Source organism: Hylaeus volcanicus, chromosome 7, assembly GCF_026283585.1.
Source record: "Hylaeus volcanicus isolate JK05 chromosome 7, UHH_iyHylVolc1.0_haploid, whole genome shotgun sequence".
Classification (NCBI taxonomy): domain Eukaryota; kingdom Metazoa; phylum Arthropoda; class Insecta; order Hymenoptera; family Colletidae; genus Hylaeus; species Hylaeus volcanicus.
Genome location: NC_071982.1, coordinates 5,477,539 through 5,492,718, shown reverse-complemented (window position 1 = coordinate 5,492,718; position 15,180 = coordinate 5,477,539). Strand labels below are relative to the sequence as shown.

Below are 15,180 nucleotides of genomic sequence, written 5' to 3'. Positions count from 1 at the left end.
TCCCATGTAGTATTACACATGTAAAATAGAAGGAAGTGAATAGACCACGTCCTGGGCCCTCAATTTAGGGCTGGAGTGGGGGTTGACATCTCGTATTACACATGTAAAAAAGAATGCAATGGAATTCCATTCCATCCACCTTGGAATAATTCCAGAGTGTCCAGCGTCATCCCTGACTCTAACCTCAAACGGTTATTAACGTCTTATAAACAAGATCAGTCATCGAATGACCTCGATACTTCCATTCTTCGCGTCTGGAACACACCTAATGAGAATGGAATGGGGCAGCTAATTCCCTGGTAATGATGTCCCGATAAGATACGTCCGTCGGTGGCGAGCCCGTCGAAGAAACCGCGCAACGTCTTCGCGGTGAAGGCCGCAAAGCTGCCAGACAGTATTAAGGCCGATTAACAAAGCAACCCACGGAGTTACAGCTGAGATATTCATTAAACTGGCCCGCGTATTAAAATGTTGAGCCGCGAGAGGACAAGGATCGGGGGAGGGACGAGGGTTGGCTCGATTCACAGGCAAACAAGAAAAAAAAGTCGGCTGTTTGCTCTGCGGCTTCATCCTCTCTGGCGTCGTTTCGTGCGGTATTTGCTCAGTGGTTACATCTATCGTGGGATGGTCAGCCATATTGGATCAGGTCATGCCGTAATTAATGCAAATTCCGTTCCAAGTACTTCGTTCTTGATCAGAGGGAATACTGTCTGTCGAAGAAAGTCGATTAGTATGTTTTACGATAAAAGCTTCTCTAATTTTGATTAATTTTTCAAGAGGGACCAGTAGTTTCGTACGTTACACGATGGACGTTGGCGGAAAAAAAAATAAATGGCGCTGCTGGCTCAAGGAAACTGCAAAATGTCAACAGCGTGAGAACTCGCTGCGAAGTCGTAAAAATAATACGTTCGTTTCCGAGGAACGGCGAAGAACAAGCAAACTCTGTAAGCGCGCGAGGTGTGACGAACTTGTTACTTTATAGTTACCGATACCGATCCAGCGAGGAAAGTACTCTTCATTTACTCTTCGTTCGTAATTTAAAAGGAGACGAAGACCAGCTTCATCTAAGAAGCCGTTAGCAAAATCTTCTTTCGAGCTTCGAAATAAATTTCACAAAATTTTCTGACTGAAAGACGAAAACTTTCAGGCACGTAGCGAATTACTGATCGAAGAGTCTATTGTGATACAAATCAAGTGAAAGTGCTCGCGACTGTTGAAATGGCAAAGAAGCGTCGCTCTCCGCTGCCTCTTCGAACGCTCGGAAGCGAGAACATTTTTTTCCAGCGGAGAGATGGCTGGAAAAACACGATCATCGGACGCAGACCGGAAAGAAAAAGGATCCACACGAGGAACTACGCTGCCAATAAATCTCTGCCACGGTCGGACGCGATCTTCAGTATCCGGGCACGTCTCGAACGATTCTCGATCTTACCAAATTGTGAGCTTGTTGGCCCGCAATGGCGTCTTCGGGCCAAACGACGAGCCTCCTCTGGATATTCCTTCTTTCGACGATTTTGTTCGACGATTCGCGGGCCACTGACATCGTGAAAGGGACTTCTGTTGACTTTCCGCACGTGGACGACCTTGAAGCATCTCCTAGCCAACACAAAGGCATGTTATTCTATATACTGAATGAGGTTTTCAGAAACTTTGAGCAAAAATCGTTGCGAATCAATTGTTTACTTTAGTTCTCGAGCAACTATGCCACTTAAACTGTAAGCAAACCCTAACGACTCCAATTAACGCTCCCCTCGTTCCACCTTAGAGAACTCCTTCGAGAACTTATACCAGGGATTCCGTAACTTTATTTACGATTAATTCGAACAGGTGGAGACAAGTACGAGGAGAAGGGAGGTGGCACCAAGTACGAAGAGGACCATGATTCCGAGGAGGAGGAGAAGGGTGGCAAGGTAAAGGAGATCCTGGTCTCTAAGCAAAACATTGTTGCTATTATTATTAACATGGACGAAATATCGCGCAATAGTCTGTAATTTCGGGCAAACGAATCAATCGGATTGGCAGCGCCCCTCGCGGGGCAAAAGTGCAATATGAGGAGCGTCTGGCGTAGTACAAAAGGGGTCCGATGAAACACGGTGTCGTTACAGGGAATATCTTTCCGTTGAAGAAAGAAGCGTCGTTTCGCTGCAAGGATGTCGTTCGCACAAAAAACGACCGTATAATAAATAATTCCCGTGCTCCGCGAACACTAATATTACGAGGGCGATAAAAAGAGAAAGTAGTCGTCGGCTATGACGAGCCACCGTACCGTCGATTTTAACGAGGAAAAAGGAAGATGGAATCTTATATGCTGGGAACCGGTCTGATAGTACTTGGCAATAACGTAACCCAAGTGTTGCGCGTCGGTGTGGCCCGTCGTTCGACGTCACGTTTAAAGTTTTATAGTTTCGGTTCGAAAAATCGTTATACAGGCTGTTAAACGGGAAAGTTTCCATCTTGGATCGATCAGAAAGGTGTTTACGTTTCGACGCGTTATTTGATTAATTGTGACAGGGGTACAAAGTCTTCGAGGAATACGAGAAGGGGGAGCAAGGTCACCGTGACATAGAAGACCATCAGAAAAAGTACGACGAGAAGAGAGGGGAGGAGGAGGAGAAGCACGAGGAGGCCGATCATTACAATGACAGTCATCACGGAGAGAAGGGAGAGAAGGCAGCGGAGTTCGACGAGGAGGGGAAACACCAGAAGGGCTACAGCACCAAAGGGGAGCATAGCATCTTCAAAAAGGCTAGTTTCCAAAATATTATTTGCAGTGTTTACTGTACTGACAACGGAAGAACAGTTGTCAGTCGTTGTCGTTGTCGTTTCTGTTGGTATAGGTCAACGAGGACTCGAAGATCGATACCTGTAAACGTAACCTTACCTTAATTGAATCGATTAATTCCTCATGATTAATTGCTCATCGTTTGTTTCTCGCCGGAGAGTTTTTCCTCAGCTTTCGTCGAACTTGTCAACGAGATAAGGGTATCCTCTTCGCGTCGAACTCGTAACAACTCGAGAAGCCAATTTTCCGAGCTTCAACCGCAGTGACGCAGTTAATACAGTAATTAAAAAGTTACTCGGGAAAATTGTAATTGCAGGACGAGTACGAAAAGAAGCATGACTTTTACGACGAGTACCACGAGGACGGCGAGAACGAGAAGCACGGAGGTTACCACCACGAACACGAGGGCAAGAAGGGCGGACACGAGAAGATGGGGCACCTAGACTCCGGTCGTCGCGAGGTAGGTTGACCCAGTAATGTGTTTAGGGTGTTAATTAGGATATTCACACAAAACAAATCGGAAAAGTCCTTTCAATGAATTTAGTTAATGTAAATTTTGTCAATTTTTATATATTTAATTCTCGAATTTGATAATCTTCAGCATCTCCACGGTAAGAAGAAGAAACACGAGGCAGGCCATCACCGTCGCAATCAAAAGGGTCGCAAACTTAACGACGGCAATGACAGTCATCATCGACGCGAAAAGAAGTACGGCATGAAGGGTGGACACGAAACGGGGAAACGATGGTTTTCGACCAATGGCCATTAACACCTCAATGAGTTATAATTGCTAATGTATTCATTTAACTAATTTAACGTCGATAATAATCTCCAGGGCCTCTGGAAGTTATACGGGGACGCGACACTACCGCCGCCCGCGGCTAAACGAGATCTACAGGTATCGGTAGGCGTGCCATATCGTCAGACTGACAAATGAATGGATTTATAAGTTTAGTATAACAAAACATTACATAAATTGACGACAAAGAATCACTTAATAACCTCATCGATTAACATTTAATGTAAATGGGGGATAGTCTCTTTTTTTACTTTTCCACTTAGGTTACCAGATGAGTGTAGCGTTAAGTAGTAGAAATCAACGATTAAATTTTGAACTAAAAATCTAACCTGGCTGTTTTATTATATATTTATTTATTATAAAATATTGATTGAAATAGCAAATCGTCTAATGTAAAGCGAATCCACGAAATATGTAACCGTGTATGAAAATGGCGGCCATGTCATCCGCGTAGCGCCATTACTATCCAGAAAAATCGTCCATTGTAACGAGCCCCGACGCTTTGTAATCCGATTCCCTTGATAGTTTCCGCGCGTTCTAATTACACCGTTACAATGGACATGACCATTTAAAATGATAATAGGATCCAGAGTAAAAGACTGCCTTTCAGGCTGCGAAATTACACAGGGACCAACGCGAAAGTAACTTCTTTGTTCCTGCAATGGAACGTGATACATTTCCACCGAATCAATGATTAACCGTTCTCGTTCATCGTTCCTATGATCACTCGAGTCTACGAGAATCTATATCCCTATAGCGCGCCTTTAAAAATAAAAAAACAATTTTCATGGAAAATGGAAAACCTTTTCTTTAACACGTTGGTCACCACGTCGCTCAGAAACGGATGGCAGGACTTTTCATTATAAAAATGGAAACATTGAGTCCAAATGTGAGGCGGTAATAAAAATAAATTTGGAGAGATTAAAAAATTAAGTACAACGAAATTGTAACTACGTAGAAACTTTCACGAATGTTAGTCTGTGTTAAACACTTCACACGCATTTCACTACTTTCCCACGGTTTCCTGTATCGAACAAAATGCCAGATAGAGTTTATCATTCGTTATCAGGATTTTTCTTTGTCCTCTCGAGGCGCTCATCTTAGCCCGGGAGAAAGTTCGTCCCACGTCCCTTCGAGACGAAGGAAATGATGAAATATTCTCGATTATGTCCTCCGATCAAGCGAGAAGTTGTTTTCGTCGCGGTGCCGGACTCGCTCTCGGCTATTCGTCGTAAAAAGTGAAAATGTTGGCGTGAAATTGGCTACGGTCCGCTACCTGTTCCATTGTCGCGATCGCGACGCTCTATGAATACACGGCCGATATGCGATATCGACTCGCGGAATTGCGAGTCTTCGCGCGACAGGAAGCCAGACGTCGCGTCGAGCTTCTCAGCTGGCATTCCGTTCGACCAAGAACAGCCGTTTCTTCTGCCGGGGGTGGGGATCATTAATTACTTTCACTCGATGGAATCTAACGGCCCAATCGATTACAATTCCGACTACATAGATATACTCCATTTTTGTCATCATCATAAGAAATTATGATGTATTACACAGTATTATGTTGCATTGTATTATGCTGTATTATGCTGTATTATGTTGTATTAATCTGTATTGTGCTGTATTACGATTTACTGTATACTGTACTATACTGTACTGCTTTGCATTATGCTGTATTTTGCTGTATTGCTTTATACTATAATGTATTATGCTGTACTGCTTTGTACTATGCTGTATTATGCTGTATTGCTTTGCATTATTTTGCCGTATTATGATTTGCTGTACACTCTAATATGCTGGACTGCTTTGTACTATGCTGTATTATCAAGTATTATATTCTATTACAATTTACTGTACACTGTAATATGCTGTATTGCTTTGCATTATGTTGTATTATGCTGTATTGTGTTCTATTATGCTGTAATACTACGTATTACAGTGTATTACGTTGCATTGCACTGGCTCTAAGACTACAACATCGATATCTAATCGTCAACTTTTTATTTCTACCTTCGCCTTAAATCTTCGTCTCCTAAATTAAGATCTAGAATTTGTGGAATTTTGATGTATTGCTAATTCCAGGACGACATATAAGGAAAAACAGGGAAGTCGAGACAGTAACGAGGCCGTCCTTCGTAAATCGAATAAAATTTCTAGGATGAGCTCAAGATTGCATCCCGAGAGAGTTAAGAGCGCCTGTTCGCAGGTAATAGCGCACGTCGTAGGAGGAAAAACGTCAGAAACAGTTTCGTGACGGTAGGCCCTGTGAATCTTCTTCACCGCCCGCAAATTAATCGGCAAAGCTAATCCAGGGGATCCCCTTTTTCTTGCTTTGCTCCGCACCCACGTCGTCACCCACTCCCACGCAGTGTCTCCATCTATGAACTGCCATTTGACGATTACTTAACTACCCGTGTCACCTCTCATAAATTGAGAGCCTGTTTAAAATGAAAAATCTGACCAAATCTGATCAAATTTCACAGTAATAATTGTAACATATTTATTTAATTGAAACTTTTGTTTGTATTATTAAAAGGAAGCAATGTCCCCATCGTTTTCTTTACTATTTTCTCTTAAAAATTGACATTGTTAAAATAACATCTGACCATCGAACTTCGTATTAACAATCGCCATATTTTTATTTCATTGAATGTTTTTGCGTGTCTTTATGAACATTTTACCTATGGCACCGTAACATTCGGAGCATTGACGTGTAATCGAAATTCATAAATAATCGTCCCCTGTAATCAATCTTGTATCATGAGTAAAAACAATGATTCGATTCGAATCAATCGTGTAATTACAATGGCGGACGCGTCGTTGTGCTGGAGCTCATTAATTATTCTCAATCGTTGGAGATTATTTGTCGTTCCGGATGATGATTGCAGTGCACGTGCGCGCAACTTTAATCAGAATTGTCACGTTAATATCGTAAAACTGCGGCGACGGGGACACGAACGGGGAGGGGGGGAGGGAAAAGAAATCTGATCACAATATTGCAGAACAACTCGTCTGTTGCAATCGCGCATAATTAGATTTCGCCCTGCGAACCGATTGCGAGAGCTTCTCCTATTTTCCACGAGGCTGATAAAATTGCGAGATCCTTTATCAAGTGTGAAACGATTTCGGTTATATACAGGGTGGACCGAGAAAGTGTGACAAATAATTGGTGTCCTTAGAAAAAAATTTAGGAAGTGAAAGAAGGGACAGAATAAATGGTTCAAAGTGCACTATATATTTGTTGTACCATGATTTCTTTTTATGAGAGTAGTGGTGCATGTGCGATTTAATAGTTGCATTGGTTTTTAAATGGAAATTCATATCATTGGTTAAATAGGTTGGTCCCTTTCATTATTCCATATGAAAAAGTATTAGGATAAAGTGGTAAAAAATCATGAGATATCCATGAGTTATTTTAAACAATTTTCTTTTTTTTCTGAAAAGTGTAATTTATAAATTTAAAGAAAAGAAAAAATGAAGCTGTGTATATCTCCGATATTGTTAACACTCCACGAGGTTCCAAATGCTAAATAAACAACAAACTGATATTTCTCTACGATGAGAAAATGATTTTATAATGGTGCTTCCAGTGTCCACCATGTATACCTTAATAAGGTTACGGGGGCAAGTTTTCGTCATTCAAATTTGTGCGGGTTTAATTGAGCCACGGTTCGTTGCGATCTGGCGCACGATTTGGCCGAGTGACGGATTCTTGTGCAACAGTTTGGAGAAAGGAGGAAGCCCGGCCGAGGCGATCGACGAGAATCGCCCCGGCCTCCTAATCGCTGTGAAATTGTCATATCATTCAAGAACGGTTTTCTGAGACGGGAAACCACCCGATATAATTGCCTGGTCAGGCCGGAATCCCAGTTCAGTCTTCGTCGTGTCACCGACGAGCCATGGGCAGACCAACCGCGGCTACACAGCTGCTCATACTACTTTATCTGGTAACTTGTTCGAACTATTAGGTTGTCCCGAAAGTTTCTTCCGTTTTATTGATAAGTAACGCAATATTTTATGATCCAGTTTACTCCGCTGCAGTTATAACATCGACATCTAAGAAATCAGGTTCACTATTTATATAAACACTATAGACAACAAAATAACTGAGTACAATTTACGAAAGAAACATTTGGAACGTCCTAATACCTTCCGTAGCCTTTCATACTTTATTTAAAAATATGTAAGTAATGTTACAAGATCAAAGTTTGTTTCCTAGAAGCTCTCTAATCTCTGTAAATATAATTAAACTGTTGCAAGTTGACAGAAATACTTGATTCAGTAAGAAATTATTTCGGCAGATCTAAAAAATTTAATGCGCCCCCCTGTTACCAGCAATTTCTTTTTTACAGACGATTAGATCAACCTCGACAAACGGAGAAGTCGTCGAATCGACGAGATTCGGGCCATCAGCTGCTGATCGGATCGTCCCGCGCGGCACGATCGCCATAAACGATGATAACGTCGAACGATCAGCCGAATTCCTGGCCGTTCGCAGCCCAGGGAAGATCAATAACGAGATTCTGACGCCCGCGGACAATCAAAGTGACGTTCAAGGACGCGATATTGTTCCTTCAGGCTTGGACCAACAAGTGGATCAATCTGGAATGGTGATCCTCGCGGCGAATGATACCAAGAACACGGAGAGCCTCGAACACGCCTTGGCAATTGCCGAATACGAGCCCCAGAGGATCGTAAAGAAAGCTAAAAGGAAGACTAGTAGATCCGACAGCCTCAATTCCGGTGAATAATTCCGAAAGTATTAAAATGTAGCGAAACAATGGAGAAATGGCCCAGTGAAATATTAAAAAGTGGTGGTAGCTTTAATAGGTTAGATGGATACTATGATTTCTCCGTAATATTACCGAGGAAAATAATTTAGATAGTGTTACGCTCTTGGGAAAAAGGGTTGGAAAGGTCTGTGCAAAAGGAATAGGTGGTAAAGTGGTGGTACCTTTGATAGGTTAGACAAATATTACGATTTATCGATAATATTAACCGAGGAAAATAGTTTAAATAGTGTAACTCTCTCGGAAAGAAAAGTTGAGAAGGTCTGCTTAAAGAGAATAAGGAATGTCGTAGTCGAAGCCACATTAATTGGCCGCGCAAGGTCACCGAGAGGCCCGTCCCTACTATACCGCCTCGCTACCCTCACCATGCAGACGCTCCGCCCCCAAACAAAGAAAGAAGCATAGTAATCGAGTTTCCCTTGACGAAGTACAACTTGTCTTTCAGATTCCACGGTACCCATCAGCGAGAACGCAGGCCAACCAGACGTTGACAACACTTACTACGAGGTGCCACGATCCCCTCAACCGAAGAAGCTTCAACAAAACTTCAAACTTGTTCGTGAAACCCTAAAATCGCCCGATACAGAATCAAAGCTCAAGCCTACGGCCACAGGCTACCTCTACCCCGTAGCAGGACCTGCCAAAGTGACCAGACAGAGGTATTCCAAGGATCGTCCATCGAGAAATCCTCAAACCACCGCCTCACTAGAAGACTCCAAGTTAGAAAACATCCTTCCAGGTGACTCTAGGGGGCCAACAAGTGTCATCGCCCCCTCGATCGAGGATTCCAACTCCGCCAAAGCGCCGAGAAGGAAGAAGACCCGCAAGCGTCTCGCAGAAAAGGGTTGGAATCGACTGGACGCAGCTCGTTCACAAGACACCGCTAACAGTTACGTTGGTGACCCTCCTACGACGCGTGGTGCGACGAAATATAGACGTTTGGCATCCTTGGTCAAGTACGACGCCGCCCACAGGTTAGTGTCTCCTGAAACGAATCGGGAGAGCGGATCGGACAACTTGCCGCACCAAAGCACAGCTCCTGGTGGCAACCGCTGGGCTAACAACGGGAATTCCCGTACAAATGCGTCGAGGAGCAACGACGGAGAGTCTACTGGCGGTGATTTGCGGACGACTGACCCCATTAGGAGTCCGCCTGGGCTGAATAGGAAGTTGCACGGGAGGAAGGACAACAGAAGGAGCTCCACTGAGCATATACGCGTGACCAGTAGTCCGCCGGTCCCTGCAGTGAGGCAAAAATCTTTGGAGTACACAGAAACCGTCACGGAGTGGACTCTTGTTCCTTACAGGATCCAACCGTCCTCCGAAGAGACTAATTTGTCTGGAGATGAAAGACTGGAAAGGAAATCCCTGCAACATGGTTATATAAATGACCTAAAAGATCCACCAGTGACTCCAGGCCTAGATGTCTACCAAAATATTAAAGCCCCAGGTGTTGTAGTATATACTGTCAGCCCGGTCTCGACTACAGAGCTACCCTCCACCCCTACCAACCCCTACTCAGCTAGTCTAGTGTTCTATCCGACACGAACGCCGGGCCAGAGGTATCAAGTCAGCACGGAGGACTCCTGGATTTCACGGGGGAAGCTGAATCGTGAGAAAGATTGGAGCTCTGATGAAATGAAGACGGAGGGAAGGGTGACTGATGGAGTGGCCGAAGCCACGAACCTAGGAAGCGATGAGGATGAATCGAAGGATCAAAGAAGAGCTGAGGTTCACGTGATACTCGATGAAGGACACCCAAGCAAGTCTGGCGATAGCGTTGAGGATAGGCAGGAGTACATTAAGGATGAACGGAACGGTCTAACTGATGATAAGCATAATCAATATGACGACAATAAGCATCGGCAGGGGAAGGATGACGTTGAACATGGAGGTGACAGTTTGCACCAGCCCACGCAGGAGAACCAGCGTCATCAGAAGGACGGAGGAGGCGGAGGTGGGAACAGCAAATTTGAGAAGGGCGAGGGCGCTGAACACATGGAGGGCCACCACGCGTCTGAGGGTGAAGAGGGAAAGAAGGTAGAATTTTAATTGGATTATGTTAACCCCAACTCGTCGAAACCAAGACTTTCAAGGTATCTTGTTACGATCGCGTTTTATCTGAAATTGAAAAATGGTCGAATGTCCCACAGCACCTCGCTTTATCCTTCGCGTTAAGGTCCTCAAGCATCAAGTGTTAAGCATTACCTTCATTGTTTGCACTCTGTTCAACATCTTCACCGTACCTCCTTTCCTCATAGGTCCATAAGAGCTGGCACGACCACGAGGAAGCCAACAAAGGCCACAGCGACAAGGAACGTCAGAGCAATCACTTCGACGAGAAGGATGGCAAGCAAAAAGAGCACGAAGAGGAAGGCGGGTACCATCAGCACCACGAAGGAGGCGAGAAGTCGGCGAAGGAGGCGGAATTCGACGAGAAGGGTGAACATCAGAAAGGTTACAACACCAAGGGCCAACATTCTGTGCACAAAAAGGTAAATTTCGGTGAGCATGATTCCTGACACTAGAATGTATCCTCTTTTTACTATTCTAGGACGAGTACGAGAAGCGGACAGAGTTCTTTGACGAGTTCGACGAGGACGGCGAAGAAGAGGAGGACGGCGAGTACCATCGCGAGTACAAGCACGCGAAGGGAGGTCACGAGAAGGTGAGCCACCACAAAGAGGGCGACCACGAGGAAAAGTACGGCAAGGAGGAGAAGCACGAGAAGGGCGAGATGCACCACGAGGACAAAGGTCACAAGATCAGCGAGGGTCGAGACACTCACTACGATCACGATGAGACGCACGGGAAGAAAGAGAAGCACGAAGGAGGGAAGAAGTGGGAGTACAAAAAAGGCGACGAAGGAAATGCTGGTGGAAAAGATGAGAAGTCCGATTGATTTCATTGTTCTGGCTTGTTGTAGAAGCTTTTACGCATTCTTTGCTAAAGGTTAATTAGTTGGATGGCATTATGACAGAAGAACCGTAGAGGACGTGATTCTATAACTAAATACAAGACGAAATGGTGGAATAAATTTGTTTCGTTCCGTGCCTTGTTTTCCAGAAAATTGACTTTGAATATACGCGAGATACGCGCGCCCTCTAGCATGGCGTCGTGCTGCGCGCGCAATTCAATATGGCGTCTCGGTGCGTCCGAACTTAACGACTATGAAGTCGTTTTACTCGCAAAGGGACGCACGTATGAAAAAATGTGGTTCCACACGATCGTTTCACTTTTTTACAAGGAGTACTATTCTCCTCGACTCAGCCACGAATTTTACACTATAGCGATAGTCCGCTAGCATACATGTTTGTAAATAGAAGTGTATTACGCATTTTTATGCACGCCGTTTGTTATATATCGCGTCAGCGATGTAAATACAGAAATATCGTTGCTCGTTGAAATAAACAGAACCTTCGAACGGTGAAACAGCCTTACCATTTTCCCCCGACGTGACGTTTTTAAAACATAAACACCAGGGGAGCGCAATTTCATTAACCTAGCCGACAGACGTACACGGCACCGGTGAAATTCATTTGCTAAGTTCACCAGCATCACACTGCTTCCTTATTTGTACCGTTTCCTGTACGAGAACAAACGTGCAGGTGTGCAAAAAAGGAGCGTCTGCGCGAAACTGCACGAGGAAGGTCAGCATCATTCGCGCCACGACGACAGGAAGCTTTAAAATGCTCCCGGTGTTGCGCAAACTGGCTCGGAGGACTTTTCTTAGAATTGTCACAGGAACGAGGGAAGAAGCCCTTGTGGTAATTTTAGTGGGCGATTCTTGGCAATTCACGAGACCGGGAATTCTGAAAACTGTCCTTGAATGCCGCATACGCGGGGGGTTAATGGCGCAGGGAAAGGGTCAACGTTGCCTCGAGAGTTAATAGGCAATGGTTGGTAAACTTTATCATTTGTTAGGCACCTGGAGCGGAGATTATTAGAACTGATTGATTTCTCAGGGTATTAGAATGAGAAATCTTAGGATCACTTGAGAACGATGAACCCTGGACTCTAGTCAAGTGTCTTCGAGGATGTGCGATTATTTCTGGCAATTCACTTGATTGATTTGGCAAACAGATTGCATCCACCATGCCAGGGCCTCCCTGTGACCAACCCTCTACTTATCAATACCTCGAGTTATTAAGCTCACAAAGGAAGATCACACCTAACCTCACAACATCGGAATAGGATAACCCCGAGAGGATCTAGCAATTAACTTAATCTAGCCGAGTGTCCTCAAAGATTTAGCAAACAGATTGCGCCCGGCATTCCCAAAGTCTCTCTGTGATCAACTCCTTACTTATCAGTACTTCGGGTTATTAAGCTCACAAAGGAGGATCACAGCCAGCCCCACAAGATCGGAATAAGATAGCCCCGAGAGGATCGTTTCTAGCAATTACCGTGATCTAGTCAAGTGTCCTCACGGATTACGCCAACGACACCAGAAACCGTCGTCCACCTTGCACCCACGCCTCGAGGCGCATACCTCCCCCTCCCTCCCCCCCGCTTATCGATCCGTCGCGTTATTAGGCTCCCGGCTCGGAATCACGCGAACGTTTCCATCTGCTAGAGCCGTGAATGGCAACGACAGGTGATTTACAATCGACGACCGATATCAGCTCCTTCGGAATAAGATAAAGGCCGCGCCGGGGGATGATTTACGCCAGAGCCAGAGCCCTAGTTAATGACGCGGATATTGCTGCTCGTTAGCTGGTTTTCATTTGCGACATGTACGGATGAGCCCCGTGCGAAATGACAGCCGGATACGTTTCGCGAGGCATCGCGCTATCGTCACGTATCGCGGCCCGTTCGTCGGTCGGACGCGTGCCTCCTGATGACCCATATGCAATAAAAGAGATATCGCTATCGAGGGGTACCTTTCTATGATAGCTTCCCATCGATCCTCACGTCGGTTATCATCGCAGACATCTACACAGTCTACTCGTTAAGGGGTTACGCCACTTTTCCCACCAAAATTTTCAGGGATATTCAACTATTTTTAGTGAAACGATAACAAGATCTTATTTACATCGGAGTAATGCAGAATTAACGCATTCTATAAGTATTCAATTAGAAAATCGTTTTCTATTTTAGCCACCGATCACTGAAATGCGGTGCCGATTGTCGGCAGCGGTACCGACTGTCGGCAGCGGTGCCGATTGTGCAAAAGACGGCACGTGTAATTGCCTACACAAATATAGTCTAAAATTGCGGTACTTAAAATTGCAAATACATTTCCTTTGTCACATAATTTTCAGAATTAATTTTCTTACTTCTTCTGTCATCTGTTTTCGATCTATCTTTACCTATCTTTGTTCTCTTACTCCAATCAGAAACGATACTGGCTTATTTCGATCACTAAAGGGTCGCTAGGTTCTCACGCTTCGCGTGATTACGAGAACCTCCCTGCTGTGGCAGGGAGGAGGAAGAGGATGAGAACAGTTTGTACTACTGCCTTGCATTATTTTAGGACACTTTGATATCGGATATCGACAGATGATGACCCTCCCACCGCTTCAGGTTTTGATATTTGGTGTGCTCTATTTTTCTGCCTCGACGAAAGTGAAAATCCATGTTGTTTGTCGAACGGGCCATGATAAGTCTCGGTCTTGCGTATTTAATCGCGTTATCGTTAATAACAGAAAAATTATATTAGGGATTCGAATGACCAGTAGGGATTAGCGTCTATGACGTAACTCCTTAATCAAATTTAGGACGATATCGAACAGTCGCACACCTGTCGGGACGATAATCGTAAACTCGAATTTACTCTTCGTGTATTTAGCGATCGACGCAGTTTGTTTTTCTTTGCGCGCGGCACTAATCGAATTCACCTACTCCTTTGTGCTTTCGTCATTGGAAGACACATGGACGGCGCGAAACAAACGCCCGTAATTACTCGGAGCGATAAAACCTTAATCGTCATTGACACCCCACGAGCTTTTGTCGCGTAATTGCATTTTCCGATTAACATATTAAATTCCTGATGATGTAACGCGTTAATGTACCGTTACATTAAATTCTACCGATACGTTCTAAAATTGATCGTTGCTTATTCATCGAGGGATGAAATACACGACGTTGATTGCGAACGCGATCAATCAAACATAAAAATAAAATATTTTCCGTGGGCGTTCGAAAGCGTGCGAGTTCGTTTTGATATTCCCCTAGGAAAGAAATGTTTCAAGCTTGTCCTGTTTCTGGTGGATCACCCTGTGGATGGAACGCGAGACAAAAACGAGTGAGACGTCGTAGAATAACGAACCTACCGGTATGCATAAATCTCCAAATTCTCCATTCCTCACCGTTTCATCGAGCACGCTTTAATGGAGCAAATTTATTTAGACTTAAAAACTTGCTTGCGAAACGCTCGCCTCTTACGTCACAATGAGTCAATATCTTTTTGCGGGACGTCGGGTAGGCGGTTTGGTTCCAAAGAAAATGCCAACGTCGCCTCAGACACGTAGGATGCCAAATATTCCTGCGAGTCGTTTTTGGGGATATATTTCCCAGCTGTTCTTCTCCTAAATAGCCCCTTGATTAAGAGGAGGAGGTACAGGAGGTAGAAATTAGGAGTAAGCTCAGTATTCACTCTACGCAGAGAAATCGCGACATTGAGGTTAGTTCAGAGTAATTTTCCCAACGAAACCGTGTGATGTACAGAATTTAGTTGGTTAAATACTATGACGCAATCGTCTTTGTATCATTAACCAGAGTTTAGTCGCGATTTTGATACTTTAAGTGGAGCTAGGTAGAAGATTTTTGTGTTTGGTCTCATTTTCATCGTGAAAGCCTCACTAATA

General features: G+C 44.3%; 2 protein-coding genes across 2 annotated transcripts in view; both read left to right on the top strand.

Moving 5' to 3' along the window:
• The window catches only part of LOC128879915 (cilia- and flagella-associated protein 251-like), a 5,177-nt gene extending 1,290 nt beyond the window's left edge, over positions 1-3,887 (top strand). The window contains exons 2-5 of the mRNA XM_054129483.1: positions 1,828-1,910; positions 2,512-2,745; positions 3,099-3,242; positions 3,384-3,887. Coding sequence (XP_053985458.1) covers positions 1,828-1,910; positions 2,512-2,745; positions 3,099-3,242; positions 3,384-3,551 — 629 coding nt within the window. The 3' untranslated portion in view covers positions 3,552-3,887. The remainder of the gene's footprint in view (positions 1-1,827; positions 1,911-2,511; positions 2,746-3,098; positions 3,243-3,383) is intronic.
• A 3,593-nt stretch (positions 3,888-7,480) lies between these two features.
• Positions 7,481-11,738, top strand: LOC128879914 (uncharacterized). Its single transcript, XM_054129482.1, has 5 exons — positions 7,481-7,528; positions 7,934-8,324; positions 8,817-10,411; positions 10,633-10,866; positions 10,926-11,738. The coding sequence occupies exons 1-5, from the start codon at positions 7,481-7,483 to the stop codon at positions 11,271-11,273; spliced, it is 2,616 nt and encodes an 871-aa protein (XP_053985457.1). The 3' UTR covers positions 11,274-11,738.
• The last annotated feature ends 3,442 nt before the right edge of the window (positions 11,739-15,180 follow it).